The following is a 22,512-nucleotide window of genomic DNA, read 5'->3' on the forward strand; positions in this document are numbered from 1 at the left end:
TTTACAGGGTTATTTAAACATTGAAATGGATAAAGAAAAATATTTTTATTCTTTATAATTTCACCATATAAGTCATGAAAATCAACAGTGACATTAAAGCAGCCCAAAATTATCACTATTAAAATGTATTTTTTTATAAACGCTTGAAACTTTTTAGCTCATTTGTTGAGTGTAGAAAAAAACTGACAAGTTATTTGTTGAGATGCACCTTGTTCTGAAAAGCACCTACTGATAAACTATCAATTCAAATTGTAGGTATCTCAATCAGAAGGTTGCAGGTTCGATTCCCCGTCTCCTGTCAAATGAATGAATTGAGCGCCTTGCATGGCAGCCACATCCATTGGTGAGTGAGTGTGTATGAATGGGTCAAGTGGTGGAAAAGTGCTACAAGTACAACACTTTCCATCGCTTTTTATTTTCAATTATTTAAAAGGTTCAAAATACATAATAAATAAGAGAAAAAAATCACAGAAGAATATATTGCGGCCAGTCAAAAGAGACATAAATACACCACATTTTTAACTCATCAAAGCAATGCCTGAATTCTTGGTTTCATGTACATTTACATCCATTGCATGTATGTTTTACAGTAGCATTGATTGTACACTGCCTAATATCAAATGTGGTGTTTTTTATTTTTAAAGTAATCATTCTTGCTTCACAAAATCAAATTTTCAATTGGTCTTTGGATTTGCTATAGTTTGCATAGTTGATTAATATTTACAAGCCATATTCTGGCCTAGTTTCATGACGGATTGCACGGATTCCCTGATATGTTTCAGTCTGAACTCTGAAAGACGTCACACCATGCCCTCGATGGTGTCCAGCTTCTGGGGGTGCTCGGCTTCTTTGTCCTGCTCCTGCCGTTGCCTGTAGTCTTGCTGGTAATCTTTGAGCACCTTCACCACCTGGTCATGTCCGAACTGCAGGGCATCATCCACTGGCAGGTTCCCCCACCTGCATGTGGTGCAGAAAGCGTTGATTATATCATAAAGGACCTTTGTCAGTGGTGTAATCATAAGTTTCTATCTTTGAACGCCTTTAAAAAAGCTATATTTCCAAGGTGGTAGTGTGTAACTACCAATAATGTAATAATAGCCAATAACAGAATAATTCCAAATGTAACTACTGTAAGAACTTGCCAATACTATCATAGGATAGTTAAGCCATTGTCATAATAACACTTTACAATAATTTAATATGTAATTACATTAAGGAGTATTTTTTTTTTAAACTATCTTTCAAAATGTAATAACTGCTGCCAAGGACTGCATTTCCTGGTAACAAACAGGTTTTTTGAGGTTCTGTGCAGTTTGGCAATCAAAATAGGTATAGTGATTAGTTGTCCAATTTATTGGACATAAAAAATATTTTTTTTGTGTAGAAGTAAACAAAGTACACTTCTCATAAACTACCAGCAATTTGCTTTCCACAAGTAATGGCATTTTAAATGGAACTCAATTTAATTTACTTTTATGAAATATCTATGTTCTTAACAAACAATACAATAAATAAAAATGACATTTACTCCTGTTTTTTTTATGGAGATTTTTTCTTTCTCATATAAACATATTTCAGACCAAAAAGTTGAAACAAGAGTTCAAATTGTGGGTTTACTCAGTTATGACTTTGTATTTTAAAAGTAATGAAGTGGATTACATGGTAGAAACTGTATCTAAGGTTTACTATCTGAATATGTGTAATTAGTTATTGCAGCCACAGCAAATAAATGGGAAACCAGCATATAGTTATATTCTCAGTGCAATTATCATTAAAAAAAATCTGCATAGAAATTGTAAAGAAACTACAGGAGTCAAGCTCACCTGTCTTCTATAAATGGATCAACTCTGCAGGTTTCAATGAGGAACTTCACAACATCTATATGTCCTGAAATGAAACAAGAATAAAAATAAGACACATTTCAGTTTCCTAACAGGGACTGTCAAAATGAGACAATCTTTTGGAGTTGATTCAGAAGCCACTTTTTTTCAGAGAAGTGCCAGTGCGATGACAGAAACACGACAAAAAAAAAACAACAAAAAAAAACAACAACACAAACTGGAAAAGTTTTCAGGACTCACAAGTTTATCTAAGAGCATGACACTCTGTGGGTGGAGTGGAAAAAAAGCAGCTAAAAATACAAGCTGTGTGAGAAAACACCCTTCTGAATTCCTGCTCAGAATCAGATTTGATAAAGCAAAGCATGTCTACATTTGGGAGAGAGCAGTTGTTACTTATTTTTATCTAGTAAACATAAAACGCGCTGGCATCCAATGCTTTTTTTGGGGGGAAAAACGTTCCTGTTAAAGACCAGACAGCGAAGCATTAAATCTGTGCTGTAAATGAACTTGGATCACAACAAAAGAGGAATAATCAACCATATGGTGCTCTGCAAGGCTTTATAAAGCTCCTCCAATAGTCGTTAGTATAATGAAAGCCAGAGGAAATGAATCCGTACGGTTAATCTTAAAAATAAAGCGAGGAACCAAATGTCCACTCATTACAGCTGTGAGCAACTTGACGAACAATTGATCAAGTTTGATTAAAGATAAACTAAAGCTCCTTGTTTTTTCTCAGACGGCAATTGAATGTCCAAATGGGAATGAAGCCACATATTAAATGTCAACATTCAACGCAAGTGAGACACAATCATTCCTTCAACTGACTTTTATAGACGTCTGTTGGTGTGTAATAACTGCGGTTGCTATGTCAACAGCAATCCTCATTAAAAGTGAGGTGAGATCTGTATCTTTTGCATTTCAAGTTGACAGGTATAATAAGTAGGCCAGCACATATACTGACAAACATGCTTCGGCTGCTTTAATGTCATTAGCATATCTCTACTTCAGATGAGATGGAGATACCGGGTGAACGTCGATACATAATCCACAAGAACAGAGAGGTTTGTTTGTTTTCTTGAAGAAGAAATGTCAGTTCAGGCCAAGACATTTCATAATTCATGATAACATCAAGCGACTCCTGGGAGGAGATGGAAGAAAATACAGCAAGACAACGTAGGCTGCATGTTCGTGCTTTGGCAAGAACGACTCCCACATTGATTGATTGCCCAGCTGCACAACAGTTAACACTCAGGGAGAAAAAAAAGTTTCAACAATCTGAGAGAACACCCAAACTAAGGCTGAAATAAATACATTTCTCTGTTTGTTGCATATAAATATATATAAACACGAAGACATACTTCCTTAACACTTAAGGAGTTAAACCATGCTATCTCAAAAGAAATGAGTAACACAAACTGCAGTACAGCAACTTCATTTGTCACATTTCCACGTTTCCATAGTGATGACAGTATACAAGATTCCCCAATAGTCTGCAAATTTCTTTTTCTTTTCCAATTACATTTTGAGACCGTCTGAATCTTTCTACACATTCTTCGGTGTTCAGCAACATGGCTCAGATTCACATATGGCCTGAGGTGTGTATTTTTGGATTTCGGGGGATCCCTGGAGCACAGATGGTCTGAACAGGTGGGGCTTACCCTCTGCTGCAGCAATGTGGAGGGCCGTTCGAGAGTCGTAGTCTTTCTGATCCATGTCCATGGAGGAAAGTGCAAATCTGCAACATGTAATCAGTCATTTGGAAAATCCACTTTAGTTATACAATGAATACATTACATAATGACAGTTGTTTTTATTATACAACTATAAAACATTTCGATATTACGGTATATTGTCTTAGCAGTAGTCATTTCATCTGATCAAGTCCAGCAGTTATCTGCTGATACTCTTCTGTCACACCAACCACCTCCATGTCCTCCCTCGCTACATTAACATCCCCTGAGGTCTTCCTCTTCTCCTTTGTCCAATATATCTACTCTCTCTCCTCGGTGCATGTCTGAGCATCTCAACATGGCCTCTGGAACTTTATCACTAAAACTGCCAAACCTCAGCTGTCTCTGTAATCTGCTCATTTTTAATCATGTCCATTTGACATATTAAATGGCAAAAAAAATAAAATAAAATGAATTGCTGGTGATTATCTTTGCACAAACCATGATCTGAGAGTAAGAAAATTTGAGTTATAAACTTCAAACTACTTGAAAGTTCATGTCACGCAGCACTGAGACTATTTACAACACCTTCCGACATTTCATTTGTCCTGTCCGAGTGTTGTGTTTTTTTTAATTCAAGCATGACTTATAAAGTTATGTTTATGTTCAGAATGGATAAGAGCTTTGGTAAATGTACCTTCTCAGGGCTGACACGTCTCCACTGTATGCAGCAAACATCAATTTGAAAACAGACTTGATCTGCAAAATACAATAAAGTCGCATCAACACAGAAGTTTAAGATGGATTCCAGATGTCAAACAAAGTAAAAACAACTTACACCGTCATCGCCATCCTGTCTGCGAGGGTCCTGCTTCTTTACAAAGTGCCTCAGATTGTCGTAATTATGGAAATTGAAGTGTGACACAAGCTCCTGGAGATAAAAGGTACAGCAGTGGGTGATGATTCGGAGAGGGAAACATGTTTAAGTCACAAAACAAACCGTGTGTTGCCACTGTCAACTATGTGGCTGATTTGTGATGGTGTTTGAGTTTGTCTTTATTCAATTAAAGTGAATAAAACTTCGATGTTGTAATTGGCACACACAAAAAAATGGAACTGTACTGAATTAAATGTAAATAATTATCATCAATATGATGAAATCCCAGGGGGTTGTGACTTGAATTTAGGAAATTACAGTGACCTTAACCATAAAAAAAATCAATATGGACTTAAAGAAGCATTCACATATGTGCCATATTTCAAATGAGTAAAACGAGGCTTATATACAAAAACAAATCATTGTGAAAGGTCAAAATCAGACCAAGCACATTTGTAGAAAGAAAAATTCAACTAATATCATTAAATATGAGAAACTAATCCAATAAGAAAATACTTTATCTTGCCACAGCTGTGCAGAGGCATAAATAACAGTTTTCCTCTTGCCTGACAGAAGAGAATTCCCCGAACACTGTTTCCAACTCTGTCCAGTGGTGGAGACCAACACATCACTCCCATAACGTTGGGAATCACAAGCAAAATTGCACCCGAGACCCCTGATTTTGCCGGTAGGCCCACCTGAAAAAAAGGGAGAAAGAATTGACCGATATATTTCAGGGGAAAAAAAATATTCCTTCTGTTGTGCCGAAGCCGTGTAGTGATAATGCTATCACTCACATGGAAGGCCATCTGGCCGGAGAAATCATACATGCCACACGAGTGCATGAGGCTCAGGGTGTTTCGCACCGCCTCGGCACTGAGAACACGCTCGCCTGTGATCGGACAGATTCCTCCGTTGGCCAAAGTGGCGGCCATGATGCTTCCGGACTCACAGGTCACCTCGATAGAGCAAAGCTGGAAACGAAAGGTCCGGTTGTCAATAAAACTATTTTCCAAGACAATAGCAACAAATGGCTGGTTAAGACCGTGTAATAAAACAAAAGTGGTCCACCTGAAAGTAGAAGTCGAGGGCATCGATCATCTCCACTCCTGGAGGAAAACACTAGTGTAAAAAAAAATTAAATGTAAGTCAATATTTATTTATTTAAAAATACTCCAATAAGATTAGGTATTTTTTATGGCTGGACAAAATTGGACATTTTATGAGTTCAGTAAACAAAACAAATATAGGTAATAATGATAAAACACTAAAGGATGACTTCTCTTATGAGCATAATGGAGGAAAAAAAATAACGATAACAATACATGACCCACAAACATACATAGAACATAAACGCCTGTGTCATTAGAAAAACAAGATCCAGAAAGTAAAACCAAATTTTTAACACAGCAAAATGTTCTATAACTGACCTTCTTCTCTTTCATGTAGTATCCAATGGCAAAATTTCTGTCACCGGTTTCTTTTTCTGACTGAAACCTGAGACACGGTAGCAGGAGGAGGTCAATACTGCGCCATTAATAATGCAACAGTGGCAGTGGACATGCAATTCTCTGAACGGGCATGCTGAACATGCAGGCATACTGGACTAAACATATTCTACAATACACACGTGGCATTGTTGAATCCCACAAATTCTTGTCCAGTCATCTTTTTCACAAACTCCATCACCTGAGAAAACAAATGTCTAAATTTGGACGCGTCACATGATATCCTTGACCACTGAGATAATTATGACATGTTTGCGATTTCATGGAGTCAACATGGGGGACGAAATCGATTCAACACAACTTACATAGTCGAACTTCTCTGCCTTATTGGAGCGCGGCTGAAAACAAAGCGAGAGTCATTTGCTCATATAAAAATATGTTGATTTTAATTGCCCTGTTCATTTGGTTCCACAGACATGAGCTACTAATAATAACAGCGTGGATAAAAACATGAATGCACAACTGATTGCACGACTTCGTATTCCATTATAAGCTGGCACAGCGCAAGGAATGATAGGCGGTGATTTTAAATCGCACACCTCAGGAAGATTTCTCAACACAACACTGCATTCATGAGTGGAAACAACCTCCAATCGATCCTGATTTTCCTGGTGAAATCTTTGAGGAAATACAGTCATAGGAACATGTAACACATACATATGGATGTTGTGAATTATTATGAATAACTTGCAACAGCTTCTTCATCAGAAATGTAAAGAATACGATGAATAAATAAATGTAGATGTGCAAAAGTTGTTGCAAACTTGTAATGTATGTATATGTATATGTATATACATATATATATATATATATACACATACATACATATATATATATATATATATATATATACATACATAAAATAAAAATTTTTACACTTATGTGACTGTGAAAACAACCGTAACCGCTTTTTTAACTGACTTTCTCCAAAACGACTCAACAATGTATTACCACTTTCACCTGTTTACCTTGATAAGAGAGCTGATCACTATGGCTCCAGCGTTGACCATCGGGTTATGAGGCTTATCTGGAGATAATACACAAAGCTGGTGAGTTATCTGAACAATGCATTTGTTCAAGGGTCTCTCATAGGCACTAGATTTAATCAATAAACCAATAACTTGAGAGATTTGGACTGATAGCTTCATGAATTATTCACACAAAACTGCTTAATTAAAAAGATATCACAGATATCAGACTTTGATGTTCACGAACCGCAGTCCGAATATATTGTACATCGTGGAATGAAATGTTTTTAGTCTTACAAAAGGAATGCCACTAAATTCAATAAAAGAAAAATATTTAAAAATATAATATTAAAATACAATAAAATGTAAAAAAAAAATGTAATACAATACAATGCAATACAATACAATATAATACAACACAATACAATTAAATTAAATTAAATTAGGATTTAAAACACTATTATTTGCTTAGAGTCAGGGTTAGGGTTTCTGCGCTCATATACTAATGCTAAAGAACATAAATATTAGAGGAAAAATTATTCAGACACACATTCAGTCAGCTCTCAGAACTGATGCAAGAGAATAGTTTGCAAACAAGAAATGACGAGCAAAGGAAAACATAATCTATCCAGTGACAGATACAATCAGCCCTGATATGGGGCTGATGGAGAGTAAGAAGCCTTTAATCTGCTGTAACACGTGGCAACTCATATCTACATGATTTCTTAACTGTCTGAACTCCAAGTGTCATTTCCACACACTGATTGTAGAATGACAGATGCTTTTGCAGTCCTGCTGGGAGTAATGAGGTCTTACACACCTTCATCATCCAGTGAGAGCATGTTGAATTTGAGACCACTGGGCTCCATGCCCACATAACGGTGAACCTTGTCGGTTCCTGATTCGTGCACTGCAATCGCATACTGAAGGGGCTTCACGCACGACTGCAGGCAGAACGGCTGCTTGATGTCGCCCACTGCGTGTCTGGAGTAAAGAGAAAGATTGGACGTTCAGAAGGACGTGAATACGGCATGCTTCAAACTGTACTGAAATGACAGATTTACTTGACTCGTTTTATTGTGGAAGAGTCAGAGCTCAGATAGGTCTAGTGGTAAGAGACTGAAATCGAAACTTACGAACAAGTAATGCTTTCGTTAAAAATATTTAATAATGAAATAGGAAAATGACTTAACGGCCTGAAGCTTAACTAGATTTATAACTTTAATTAAAATGAGATTGAATCTTCACTCTTCCTTGTGACTGTTCAGAAGCTTTTCTTTGTTTATCTTTGAATGGAGAATTTTTTTTTTTTTTTTCCCCCCCAGATAATCTCATGTTACTGACAGAATACTTTCTTACCTCTGGCCATCAACTGTACACAAAGAAACACCCCACAGTTCTGGGCTAAACTTGGCCAGCTGCGGGATGTAGTCTGCAACCTGCAGCCATAAAAGAAGACATACAGTGAAGTCAGAGACATTTAGGCGTGAGCCGCAACCTGGCTGAAACTTCCTCCTTTATGATCTTTGCATCTCCTACTGGTATGCAACATCGATAGCAGACTAGCAGAAGCAACCTTGAAATGATGATTTGGATCCCACAGATCGACGAGTCACCACTGTGGGTCCCTGAACAAGACCCTCTAGCTGCAATCGACTACTCTGACCTTTATACATTAATTTTCATCTTAACATTTAGGTCTTAAAGAAAACACCATACTTTCCTCTTCAGAATGATAGTGGTTAACACGATTGAATACAAAAGTAGCACATTTACTGCACGCAGATTATTAATAAGCGCCAATCATTCTTGGTGAAATAGAGAAAAGTGATAGTAATTAAAAGAGCTGTAACTCAATAGGTATGAGGAAAAATACCTTTCCATCACTTTCGTTTGACACCGTTTGGTAGATTTCATTTATTTTCCTTGTAAACTCGTCAAACTCTGGGATGATGAACTTCTTCTTGAAGGCCTTCATCATCAAGAAAATGTTTCCACCAACACACCTGTGAGGAGATAAAAAAAAAAAAGAACTACACTGATGCAGAGTGACTCAGGAGCATTTACTGAAAATAAAACACTTTCATTGTATTTCGCCTGCAGTCTTGTGTGCGGATGGCAGCAGCTGTCAGCTCTCAGTCTGAATGACAGGCCTTCGCTTTGATCAACATGACCATAAATAATGCTGTCATGTACTGATGCACACTCTGAGACACTGGCAGATCGTTTCGATAAACACTTGAAAAGAAAGATTTTCTAACTCACAGCTCACTTTCTGACTGCCTCTACACTTGTTAACCTAAGCTGAAGCCTTTTTTTCCCCAAGACATACTAAACTAAACTACTTGAAGACCATTATTTATGTTGGTTTCTCAATTATTTTAGTATTATATGAATTAATGGAAGTTTAACCTGGCACTAACAATGGAGTTGAGCAGTTACATTACATAGTACAAACGTGAAGCACGTGCCGAAGACAAGTGAAGAAATAAGAAAGACAAAAGACGAGAGAGAGAGAGACAGAGAGAGAGAGAGAGAGAGAGAGAGAGAGAGAAAATTATGCAGCAAGTCAACAAATCCTGCATTATAACGGCCTGTTGTTAGAAGGTCAAACTATAAATAGTTTGGTGTTATGCCGCACCTGCCTCATGCCGGGCGCTGCACGGAAAAACAAAACACTCCCGAGAGCAGTAGCACTGAGCCACAAGTGCAATCTGATGTGCTGGGAAGTAGAGTAAAACTCACCGGGTCATGATAATTACAAAAAAAAAAAATGCTTTATTCCCCTTTATTAAAGTTCCAAAATTCCTAAACACAATTCCTGTTCCACTTCACTGAAAATTCCTGTTCAGTTCTATTTGACTGATTGATCTGTTGGACTCACATTAAAGCTCACACTTCATTTAAAACCAATTTTTTTTATATCTATTCGGTGAGTCTGCCGAGGGAATACGAGAAATAAAACTACAACACGCTGCAACAGTCTTCATGATTAAGACATGAGTTTTAAATTTTAATGTACTAAACCTCTCATAAAATGAGCTGAATAGACTAAAAGTCAGAAATCCTGCTTAAGATACACAGACCTAAGAACAGAGAGCTGAATAACTGGAACATCCGTTGGCCGATCGTCATCAATAGCCACGTTTCTCGAACTGGAAAAGCATGCAATATAGATCACAAATCGCCAATCTGTTACGTCCAGCTAGTCGAACTTTAACCAACTCCAGTCGACTCTCTATGGCCCGCACAAGTGATAAGAGAGTTGTTTTGCCCGTGTAGTAAAATTACAGGCCTTTTTGGCTGATTACTAGAAAATACAGGGATTAAATGGCAGGACGTCATAAAGGTACAATATGGAAGCACACTGAAACTGAATTCAAGAACTTTTATTAGATTTCGCATGTTTCTTCCTGTTGTTGATTTTGTTTGCTTAACGCGGTCGCCATGACGTCCAGCAGTACGCACGTGGTGGTAGGAGTAACTGCCTGACTGAAAAGCCGCCATGTCTTAAAAGGCTATAGAAACGGCATCATGCAGTTGTTGAGTAAACACCCTCTTTCTTGTCTGACCTGTGGAACAGATCTTTGTCCATCATCACCTCACCGACAGACTGTCTCATGGCCCGTCGGATCTTCTCCATGCAGTCCTTCAGCCGGGGGTCTGACGGGTGAAGGCCAGTTTTTCTCAGGGCCTGCAAGCAAGGAAATGTTTGACTGTCACTGCACACTGCAGGTACAAAAATGCATGACACAGTAAGATATTGTAAACTATTATTGAATACAGGGCAGGGCTTTTCAATCTTTGAGCTAGACTGGACGACAAAAAAACACTCAAAAGCATTACTTAAGTTGAAGTACAGACATTTGTGAATAAGGAAACTTCAATAAAATTATCGATTACACTTCTACCGATTAAACTCTTTTACATACTCAGATGATAACTACTGCTATGTTATGAACTAAGCGATACACCAGCTTGATCACAAGTAAATACACTGATCACAATTTATTCCCAAATGTAATTACTTTCTGGTAAGTTCAGAAATCGTAACTTCTGAACTTGCCTGATATGTGTGAACTCCTGCAGCTTCACTACAGATTGCTGTCATCATCAGCTGCTTTGATCATTTCACTGTCTGTACAGCTTGAAAGAAGAACGATACAATAAAGTGAAAGTTTGAAAAAATATCAGAAAAATAAATAATGGAGTAAAATACAGACCCCTGAATGAAAATGTAACCTAAATACTTGGTTACACGCCACATCTGCTTATATGGCATCGAAGAAGGAACTATGCTCCTGGCTTTAATTCAAAACTTTAATTCAAAATTTCAAACGGCATCCTCCTGACCACAAGGATTTTCTCCTTCTGAGTCCCACATAACTTTTCTGGCTCCTTCCAGGGAATCCACTTTGAAAAGCACTCATACAGAGATACAGGATGAACCGGGGAAAAAAAAAAGCAAATCTCTGCTTACCGCTGTGAAGTGTGAGATAGGCACTTGCTCTTTTCCCTCTGTGATGGTGTAAAAAAGCATGTCTTCCACTCCAAAAGAGGGGCACTTTGGTTGGGTGTTCCTGGTGAAGTGAAGAGGAAACTCTTGAAAAGAGAAAAGCAGTCATACCTGTGTGTGATTCTCTTCATAATGCAGTGTCAGATCAATCTCTATAAAAGGGTAAGTGAAAGATAATGTCCATAAAACTATTTTTAACAGTAGAAATCAGTCATGTCAACAGGCAATCGTGCAAACATCCATGCCGATGGATCAAACCAAACCAATAAAACATTATTTAATGAATATAAATGGTGTTCCTGTCCTTGTACGTTTTGCTTTTCTGGAACTGTTCCAACTTTGACAGGTGCCTGCGGTTTATCAGCAGGTGAAGATGACCTCGTTGCAGCTCAATTACACGTCTCAAGTGGTTATTAAAAAAAAACAAAACAAAAAAACCCCTCCTGAAATCAAAGTCGCTTTATTTATTTATAGCGGACAGGCTGACACCTCAGCTTGTTTATATCATGGAGGTCGAGTAAATACTCATCAGGTGATTATTTACCCAAATGTCCGAGTTTCACATCAAACTGCAGCACATGTATAAATATTTATACTTTGTCTCTGGTTCAGCAGGATGATGACACTCTGCACAGGATTACACTCACACACACTTACATTTTGAGATGGGAATGATCCGCGTGCGTATGTGGTCGTCGCTGGGACTCGGTTGTTGACTTTGTGCTCAGACAACATGCCGGTGGCCCGTTGTTGAACGCCTTCTTCGCCGCGTCTGTGCTCTTAACGATGACGATCTGTGCGGAGCTGGACACACGCAGCGCCCTCAGACAGTGCATGGCGGCGCCCTGGCGGCTGGCCTGGCAGCGGGACAGGGAACACGGCGCTGGCGCTGGTGGGCTCTGAGCTGACGTCCCGCGGCGCGCGAGGTCAGGTCACTGACTGCTTGTCTCAAAACTCCGCTGCCTTCAGGGCCCGTAGGAAATGACACTACTCCTGGCAGGAACCCGTACAGTGCTCCTGCCGAGCAGCTGTAAAGAGATTAGATTTTTGTGTTTATGATACATATATACATACATACATACATACATACATACATACATACATACTACTACTACTACTACTACTACTACTACTACTAGTAGTAGTAATAATAATAATAATAATAATAATAATAATAATAATAATAATAATAATAATAATAATAATAATAAATGATTATCATCTCGTCTACATGTCTCTCAGTATTCACACAGATCTAGCTATCAATTAGAGACGAAAGAGTGTATAAAATACTATATTTTTACTCCAATCCCTGCACTGGGTACCTGTGTGTCAAAGTATTGACTTCAAAATCTTACTTGTGGTCTATAAAGCTTTGAATAGTCTCGGGCCTATAAATACATCTCAGATTTACTTGTAGATTATAAAACATCCAGACCTTTGAGCAGAGCCGGCCCAAGGTATAGGCAAACTAATCCTGCTTAGGGCCCCACCGACACTAGGGGCCCCCAAAGAGCAATTAACAGATTTCTTACAGTGATATTGGTAGTATCCTATTAATGTAAGAATTGTACTATGGAATATTTATGCATATCTTCTTTTAAATGTCTTTGATTGTTCTATTAGTGTTGTTTACGTGATATTAATATTCTTTATGCATGTAGTGTCTTTCTGTTAATTGTTTATTCCTATCCAAATGTTTATTGTAAAAAAAATAATAATCGAATTATTATATTATTGTATTGACATAATTTGTATGACTTTTGATATCTCAATGCAAACTAAAATGAGATTCCTCCTAACTGGAAAATATGCATGAACATTAATTTTGATAATTGTATAAAGTAATATTTGAAAACTGTTCAAATGCTTTGTTTAGATACTGTAAAAAAAAAAGTTCAATATTTATTTATATCTAAAAGCAAGACACATTTTTTTAAATAACTGATGTTCCGTATTGGTCCACTTGGAGTCCTACTGTTTCATTAATAATAGAGATCATAATACAGTGCTACACTAAAACCCATAACTGACCAACAGATGGCAGCAATGTTTATAGATATGATTTGATATGATGAAGAGAGGTAACTCCCTAAAGTATTCGTTGTTAAACAGAAATAGCATCAAAGTCATCCCATGGTGATGAGTGTGTGAAATCATGCATCCATCAAGGCTTCTAAAAGCCTGTGATTGTAATAAGGCAAAAAGCTGTGTTGGTATTTTCAGACCATTATGTTATATCTTTCCTGCTCCAGCCCAATTAATATCATTTGCTGTATCTGGTCACCTAAAATGGGTTTGACACACTTACTGTCATAGTTTCTATAAATATATTACTGACCTTCTGGAGCCAATTTTATTCTATCATACACATGCTGCCACATATGCATGGTGCTGGTGTAAAAAAAATGTACATTCCAAATGTGCATGTTTTTTCATATCATATTTAACAAGGATATTAGAGACCGTCACATCAACAATATTGCTTTAAAATACTACAGGCCATGCCACCAGTTTTTTGCGATCATTATTTAATTCAGAAAAATAGTTTATTGATAGTAAAATACACTTTGATGGTGGACCACATATATATCAAGCAACGAATAACCCAGATAAAAGGCACAGCAAAGTGTCAGCAAACAAAACTGTACATTTATAGGCAGTTGCACTAATAATTTGGCGAAAAATTAATTGGAAAAGTGAAGTAGACATCACAGAGGTGTATACTATTTGTATATAAATATGGTAACAGTGACATGATACATATACATACATATATAAGGATGATAAGGATTTCTTTTAAATATCAATCTCAGTGCCGCATCAAAATGACTAAAAAAGGCTGATAACTTTGAAGAAGTCTCTTTGAAGTCACAAAACAATTCACACGCTCTTTGAAGGACGTGGCAGCACCAGCCTCAGTCCAATGTCAATTACACAGGAAGGCATGTAAGAGAGGGGGATCCAGAGGAGCTTGGCATCCCAGCCGGCACTGTATCGGGTCCGTGGGTAAGCGGCAGTCAGAGCATGCTCCATGCAGTTTGTCACCTTGCTGAGGTCAGAGTCGCAGATGGCGTTCATGATCAAACGTTGGATCTTGATATCTGAAAAGCAGAAGTGCATTTATTTTGCATTACGCCTGATAAAATGTTCATTGCATTTAATGTTGATTCTTAACTTACACTTGTCAAGGTACTTGTCTCCATAGCTGGCTTGTACTTCAGGTGTGAGCTGGTTCCACAGGCGATGCAGCTCCCTCTCAATTGGGTCAAGGCTGGTCACTGCAGTCTTGAAAAACCCAGGCTCTATGATGCACACGTTGATCCCAAAGTAGCTGATATCTCTCCTGAATAGTTATGTAGAGTTAGACTGCATATTGAGTATGGTATTTGAATATGTCCAAATATGTTTGCATCTTTGGCTTTATAGTTAAATTGGGAGCCAATTAAAGGCCCAGCTTGGGAATGGGATGCTTTGAAAGGCTTTGAGGAGCACAACTGTTCTTTCACGTTTGGTTCCATAGTCAATTTATGTCTGCAAATGCCAGTTTAATAATGAAGTTTTGTTGTTGCATCTCTTTATAATCATTATGTGAGTCTTAACGAGGGCCAGAGGTGACTTTGTCTATTGCTATGTATTAACATTCTGGATGATTTGATGAGTGTGTTGGTCTTTACCTGAGGCAGTCGGAAAAACTCTCCACTGCAAACTTGGAGATGCAGTAGCCACCACCATTCGCAGCCACCCTGCCCAGAACTGACGCCACATTCACGATACGTCCACGAGCCTTCTTGATGAGGGGCAGGAATATCATTGTCATGGCTATCACTCCATTCATGTTGACTTTGAGTGTGCTGTGGAAATCCTCGACTCTCATCCATTCAGAAGGACCCATGGGTAATGAGCGGCCAGCGTTGTTCACAATGCCCCAGAGTCCTCAATAGAAAATGAAACACCAAAGTGTGAGAAGAGTGCTTGAGAGACCTATGTTGTGAGATGTCCTTTACAGAGTTGTTCCCACGGTGTGGATCATCTCTCACCTTTGTCACCAACTTCCTGCTTGGTCCACTCCATAGCTTTTTGTATGCTGTCCTGACTGGTCACATCAAGTAGCACAGTCTTCAAATAAGGCCCCGCCACTCTTTTTAAATCATCGGCTCCTTTTTCTGTGAGGCAGCCAGCCAGCACACGGAAGCCTTTTCGGTCAAGCTTCCGACAAAGGAGGTTTCCAAACCCAGTGTCACAGCCGGTCACAAAGACGTACTTGTCGGTGATGTTCTCAATCTCAAGGCTGTCTCTGTACAGCCACACGAGGACCCACAGCACCACGAAGGAGGAACAGATGTACAACCAAGCATTTTCTCTGAGAAAAGAGGAGAAATTACCATTTATATATTTATCTAAAAACACACAGAAGTTTTACTTATAAATGTTGGAAGAGGCATTATCAAACACATGTATTATTCTAGTAGCGAGTTGTTGAGTTATGTGTTGACCTATAATGTGGGAGCATCTGGAAATGAGACCACAATTCTTTCCAAACGCCAACCAAGTAAACTCATTCAGGTATAACACAAACTAAAAACTACAGTACATACAAACATTTTTGGAACCTGGAGAAAAAAATATTTTCTTTTTGCAATATATTTATAATGTAACACTATTCTTAAAATGTTAAGACTATGGTTTGGTATTATTTATTTAATTACTTTTTTTTTTGGCTTTTCTTTGCTCTGCTATGTTTATTTGTTTTGTGTTTTTATTTAATTTTGTTGTTGTCGTTTTGAATATTCTCCGTTGTGCCCTCATGTCCGAAATAAACGTTTCAATCAGCCAGTCCATCAAAACAATCAAAAGTGATACTCTAACCCTAACCCAAGTTGTAAGAATAAAATAAGTAAAATCTAAGAATAGGCAACTCAAGCATGAAGAAGAACAGTAAGAAAACACACATCCACACAGACGTTTACACACACAGTCACCTCATCTGACCTCATAAAAGCCATTGAAATAAGAAAAGAAATACAATAACATTCTATACAGTATATTTTATCAATGGTTACCAGTCATTCACAATGTTTCTTACGCACAACTACAATACTGTGTTTATCTTATATAGTACAGCTTTCAATAATATCAGAGAAACTTTCAAGTCAACTGAATGCAAAGTTGTGGTGCTGTTGTCAGATGAAATCTAGTAAAGAATAGACATGTCTTACCCTAAAAGGTCGTAGAGAAACTGCGTATCCATGTTGCCCTCGGCACTTGAAGTGGGCTTTTGGTCACCTGGAGGACTTGTTGCTCGCTGAAAAAAGAACATGTTGATCAAAGGTTACTCCGCACTGATAAGGCAAGCCGCCAAAGAATTCAGGGAATAGAATGAAATGTAAAAATTAGATTAATTTCAAGAATCCTCCAGTTATCAAATTCTTGCCAAATGTCATCGTATATTACATGTTATAATTTTTTTTACAGCTGGGGCACACAATGAATTTGTTCCCTGAGGAGCCCTTGTATGGGAGGTGCATTTATTACACCACTGCTTTGGCTGCTCTAGGCACATGAGAAATCTTTGGATAATGCTCTTAAAGAAGAAAGAACGACGTTTGTGAGGGGGTGAGCCTCAGTGACGGGGGTGCATTGTTTTGAGGCACAGTTTTAATACCCGTGACGAAGCTGCTTACAGGCTGAAAACCAATTAGTTTTCAGGGTTATTAATGAGTAACACGACAAGAAAACTTTTGTGGATTGTCCAAAATATGGAAAAGGCTTCAAGATGGGAATTAAATGCTATTGCAACTGGAATAAGAACATCAATTAAAACCTAAGTAAAACTATTATTAGTGTCAGGATTTATGAATACAATTTTGCTTCTATATTTAGTCTCACAATGAAGTCTAATAAACATTATTATTATTATTGTACAGAAATTAGCTAACTTATAGCAAATACAAATACTGAACTGCTTTTTGCTGTGAACAACTGTGAAAAATATTCAAATCAAATTCAACATTCGACAGGGACTGATTTAATACCAATAACACGGAGATGAATCAGAGTAAAAATAAATGAATCAGAGAACAAGCATGGCAGAGACAGGAGCTTCATTAGAAAGACAAGGGCCTAATTATAAAAACTGCAACATCTTACCTTTTATTTCTCTGATTAAAGGGGATGGATCTCCACTAGCTTTCCTTTCCCTTTCTGGCTATTCCTGTCTTTGCTCGGAGGGGCTGGTCAGAGAGAAGCTTTATTCCTGTGGTTTATCCCTTAAGACAAGTCCGCTGCTGATAATCCCTATTCCGTAACCACTGCATTTGTGTACTCAAGAAAAAGAAGGGGAAAAAAAGTCAACTTTACAACTATAGAATTTCATAACGCTTTATGCAGTAGCAGGCTGGAAAGTTTGCTGTTATTTCAGAACGTCGTAGTTCTCATTCACGCTAAAGGAATTTATGAGATTGTTAAAATATGAAAATCCCACATATCAAAGCCGTGTGCACTCAACATGGGTCACGTTAGTGACCTCATTCACAGTTTTCTTATAACATTTCAAGATTTGACCCTTGTTTTATACATCAATGCTTATAAATCTATTCATCTGACAAGTCCTGTCTCACTCAACTTGCCTCACTCTTATGTTTTTGGTGGGATGGCCAAAATTTTTGAAACAGCTCAACAGTAATGTAAACTTTTACCTAAAAAAAAATTCACATGTGAACTCGAGATGGGCCACTGGCACATTGTCAACCTCATAATAATTTTTTTTAAATTAATTTCCATAATCACTCAAGAGAACTATCTTATTGTAATTGCATTTTAAAATAAAAAACATCAACATGCAAATATGTTAATTTTCTTTAAAAAAACAACTCTAATAGACAGTAAGTAAATCAAGACCTCTCTCTTAACTCAAATACTGTACAATTTAACAGTGCTATCTTTGTAAAAGCAGAATATACAGCAGAGCTACTCTATCACATTACATTATGAGGACCTAAATAAAATGGATGTTTAATGTATGCCTCTATCTATTGACATCTACAGTATATGTATTTCCATACCTACAGCGACATAACCTAAATAGTAGTGCAAAACTAATAAACGTTATATGGCAGATCAACTCTCAATACATAAGATGTGGCAGCTTTGCTTGTATTTTAATTTACTAATGCACATACTTTCTGATGATGAGGCGTCTTTACCGTGAATATCGGGATGAGTTTCTACCAGATATTTACTCGTGTGGTGAAATAAACAGGCAAACAGTTGCCAAGTGAGCCTGTCATCATGTGAATGAACTTGTCACACGCACTGAATAATTATTTCCTCTCTCGTCACACATTCCAGAAATGTTTCAATCACCCACAGCAGGTGAAGGCTTATCCAGTTATGGTTGACAAGAACTTTAAACTTACATAAACTGTAAGATCCTGTAAATCCCTCCACTTTTATAACAGATACTAATAAGCCACCAGATGAAAGCCAGTCCTTTATGGTGGAGTTTTTGAGTGCAAATATTTCTGCATTCTAACACTTCTAATTAAAGAGTTCACCTCAAATCTTCAATTCTCACACATCATCTCCATGTGTGACTGAATTTCAATCTTTGTCCTCCCATTGCTGACAGATAAAGAATAGCCAAGATGAGATAATGTCTAACAAAAAAAAAAACTGCGGAAGCAGCTCTATTTTGAATAACCTTACTCTTCTATGTGGTTATCTTCTTAACAGCTTAATTAACACAACAAATTTAATTTGAAAGAAAACACGAGTACTGTTTTTTAATCTTTATTAAAAATAAAGTTCCTTTAATACATTGGACCAACATTAAAAGCCAAGTACAGTCCTCAGTGTGCACACAGTCACAACTCATTAAGGGACAGGCGTCAGACAATAAAGGAAAACTTTTTTAATACATTAAAAAACAAGAATGCATCTGTATTTTACTACAACTAAAACTGTGCGTGCAACACCTTCAGAAAGCCACACCGATTTGACTTTTACCCATATTTCATGATAAATCATTTACTAACACAATGTTGCAGTTAGAGGAGAATGCCCTCTCTATCAAAATGTTACAAACAAGCTTGACCTTTGAGCATCTGCAACATCTTGTAAATTTGTCAATAATGTTGCAAACACAGCAACTTTAGCAGAGATGTAATCGTCTGGCGTATCGAACATGACAACATTCTCTACGTTCTTCAGATGGCAGTAACTGTCCACCCGCGGCCGAGTGCAGAGAGCAAAATAAACGCAGACATTGATCTTGTGCTGACAAGGCCCAACTGGACCCGATCTATATTTCTGTTCCAGTGCATTCACTTTAAGCTGTAAACATCCCACAAAAATGTCGCGCAACTTTATGAGCAAGCGGACTGCAGCTGACCCTTGTGCACGTACTCCAGAGCTGTGGCGATTGTCCTCATGTCCATCTCAATACTGCGAGCCCAGTTCTCCACGTCCCCGATTTCCTGTTGACAAACACAGAGAATATAAAGTGAGTAGCTGCCACCTTAAATATTAATATCAAACTCATCTACAATTAGAAGCAGCATTAAAGGAAAAGTCTAATTGAACAACAAAATCTGGGTTTGACGAAGTACTTTATATTAGCTTTTTTTTTTTTAAAGTGAGGCTTTTCCTGACTTTATGATTATATTTAGTCTTTCACTCAACATACAAGCTCATATTGCCAAAACAAAAGAATATCAAACACAAATCTTTATTATGAGCAGTCATTTTTGTCCTGTGAAAGTCCCCCCGAAGGACTCTGATGAAAGAAGTATATTCATTTGAGTAAGTATGTTCCACCTGCCAAAACCTGAGTTAAACTAAGATCTTTTAATGTAAAAGTGTGGATTCTCATGAGAGCCTGTCAAAACTTTTAGCCATTCATTGATTATGACTGCGCAATCCAGTTTCCTTGGACTGTGTTTATTGTATTGACATAATTTCTGTGTCCATTTCTCACTTTGAACGGTAATAGTATAAGCAGTGACACACAGACATGAATCAAGGCACAAAACAAAACTCAAATTTAAACAAACCAACAACAGCATTTTATTCTGGATACTTCTGTGTGAACTTTGCCATGCTGTCTGAGCCTGGCTCAGACGTATAACAAACCAAGTCAGCAGTACAAGTCAGCCACACAAGCCTAACAGATGCACCTTGCACCACCTAATACTCTCCAACGGTCTTAATATAGTTCATGCACAATCTAGTGGATTAATTATAGACACAGTTTAGAATGTGCCAAGAAATGACACTGGGGCTTTTTGTGTGTATGGAAAATAAAAACCTCACGAGATGGCGATGTTGCAAAGCTGTTCCAATTTTGGCATGAAAACACTGAATGAACTTTTGACTTATGCAGACACCATGACGGGTGGAAACGATAAGGTTGTCCAACAGTGTGTCTCCTAGCGTGACTTGATGGAAATTATATTTATTTTAAGTGTTCAAAAATTACAAATCCATGTTATAATTAAACAACAAATATTGGGGGAGGGTTTTTTTTTGGTCATATCTGAAAAATTTTAAACATTTGAACACAGTAACTCAAGGAAAAAGATACAGTGAATTCCAGTGGAAAATAACACATTTGACTTCATGGAGAACCTTTGGTTGAAAGAACCTTATCAGATATTTTAATGACAACTATTCAGAAATCGCATATATCAGGTTCATCTCACTGCTGGAAGAACTCCTGCCTCACGGTCACTCCCACAAAGAATTGAAAAAGATATTCATAACAAATATTGCCTCCAATTGCAATCCAATCAGTCTGTTGTGGGAATCTTGCCTTCAAGATAGAGAGAGGAAAGATAAGTGAATATTTGAAATAGTGAGGAATAAGTACAAAATGGCTAAAGTGAGTCTGCAGCCCCATTTATAGATGACTACTAAGACCTAATGGATGACATATAATGGAGCAAATCACATTTTAACTGTGGCTTCAAAAGAACAAAGTTAACACAATATTTGAAAAGTGAAAATGCCATATCTGTCATAAATGCCTATTATTTGATTATGTGAGTAGAGTGCCACTCTACCCACCTTTAGAGCTTGGTTGAAGCCTTCCACCATACTGATCCACTGAGCCGTCTGTTTGGAGAACTGGCTTGCTTGCACTTGAAGAGTCTTCACCTCGTGATCCAGCTTGCGCTGGTTTACGTATGCCTGTGCCACTCTGAAGTGAAGTGGGACACAACAATGAGCTTCACATGATTTAGGTCAACAAAAAGGAAAGAGAGGGGGAGCTTCTGGTAGCACTCCACTGAACATCCATTGTGAGCATCCTCACATGCTTCCTATCCGTGTATACTGGCTGCAGATTAAAAAAGAAAGAAAAAAGAAAGCACTGCAAAGGGTCTGCAGAAATGGACACTGAATATTTTCTAGGCCTTTGGGAAAAATGTACATCCAGCCAACCAAAAAAATCTCATCAAGACACCGCTCACAGCTGCAAAATCCCAAACCACCTGAAAGTTTCCTCTACTTCAGCCATCAGAAAAATAAAGAACAAATATAAAATCAAACTTGCACTTGCTGATATTCGAGAAGATCCCACGGGCGACAATGCAAATGTCCAAATTCAAATAAAAGATTATCTTATCTTCATTTATAATATTGACATGACTGGATTTTAATTGGGAAGTGTACATTTATTCAATAATGTCTATTTCTGAACGTGTCTTACCCAACGTTTAGATGGTCGACCAGAGCTTCTGTCAAACAAGTGGCCGCAGCGATAGCTTCACGTCTGCGTCTCTCTGTGCACGGAAAAATAAAAGATAAAATAAAATACAATAAATTGCAGAAGAACGATTATCTACAGCAGTGAGTAGAAGCGGATCAAACAGGAGGCTTTGGGGTTTTCAGCAAAGCTTTGTTTTTAGCATTGGTTAGCATCAAAGCTACACAGCTGTGGAGTCTTTCTCACCCTGTAGCTCCTTTCGTTCATTCTGCTTCGCCTGGTGCTCCTTCAGTAAACGAGACAGCATCTTGTGTCGGCAGCCGTGAGAGTTGTTTATCCTCCAAAATATTGCTTGTATTAACAAATGAACATGTCATGAATCAACTATCTTTGTCACCAGCTGGCTGGAAGGACTGATGTCACGAGA

General features: G+C 37.8%; 3 protein-coding genes across 4 annotated transcripts; all 3 read right to left on the minus strand.

The window, feature by feature from the left end:
* On the minus strand, positions 1–12,306 carry gls2b (glutaminase 2b (liver, mitochondrial)). Its single transcript, XM_080494457.1, has 18 exons — positions 12,038–12,306; positions 11,345–11,444; positions 10,437–10,558; positions 8,741–8,870; positions 8,224–8,303; positions 7,685–7,848; positions 6,865–6,923; positions 6,202–6,234; positions 6,019–6,077; positions 5,819–5,885; positions 5,460–5,510; positions 5,186–5,362; positions 4,955–5,086; positions 4,350–4,442; positions 4,209–4,270; positions 3,500–3,576; positions 1,824–1,887; positions 1–957 (listed from the first exon to the last, which is right to left on the minus strand). Exons 1-18 carry the CDS (start codon positions 12,214–12,216, stop codon positions 801–803), a joined length of 1,806 nt encoding a protein of 601 aa, XP_080350583.1. The 5' UTR covers positions 12,217–12,306; the 3' UTR covers positions 1–800.
* A 1,957-nt stretch (positions 12,307–14,263) lies between these two features.
* Positions 14,264–16,705, minus strand: rdh5 (retinol dehydrogenase 5 (11-cis/9-cis); the record flags this gene model as incomplete). The annotated part of the gene is made up of 5 exons (XM_080495531.1): positions 16,600–16,705; positions 15,421–15,743; positions 15,058–15,316; positions 14,563–14,726; positions 14,264–14,484 (listed from the first exon to the last, which is right to left on the minus strand). The coding sequence occupies exons 1-5, from the start codon at positions 16,698–16,700 to the stop codon at positions 14,264–14,266; spliced, it is 1,068 nt and encodes a 355-aa protein (XP_080351657.1). The 5' UTR covers positions 16,701–16,705.
* A 2,469-nt stretch (positions 16,706–19,174) lies between these two features.
* bloc1s1 (biogenesis of lysosomal organelles complex-1, subunit 1) lies at positions 19,175–22,484 on the minus strand. Of its 2 annotated transcripts, none has more exons than XM_080494612.1 (4): positions 22,332–22,484; positions 22,089–22,161; positions 21,446–21,578; positions 19,175–19,857 (listed from the first exon to the last, which is right to left on the minus strand). In XM_080494612.1, exons 1-4 carry the CDS (start codon positions 22,390–22,392, stop codon positions 19,747–19,749), a joined length of 378 nt encoding a protein of 125 aa, XP_080350738.1. In that variant the 5' UTR covers positions 22,393–22,484; the 3' UTR covers positions 19,175–19,746. The 2 variants fall into 2 exon arrangements, with proteins under 2 accessions (XP_080350738.1, XP_080350737.1); XM_080494611.1 differs by lacking the exon at positions 19,175–19,857 and adding an exon at positions 20,878–21,191.
* Positions 22,485–22,512: the final 28 nt, after the last annotated feature.

Source organism: Blennius ocellaris (assembly GCF_963422515.1).
Source record: "Blennius ocellaris genome assembly, chromosome: 4".
NCBI lineage: Eukaryota > Metazoa > Chordata > Actinopteri > Blenniiformes > Blenniidae > Blennius > Blennius ocellaris.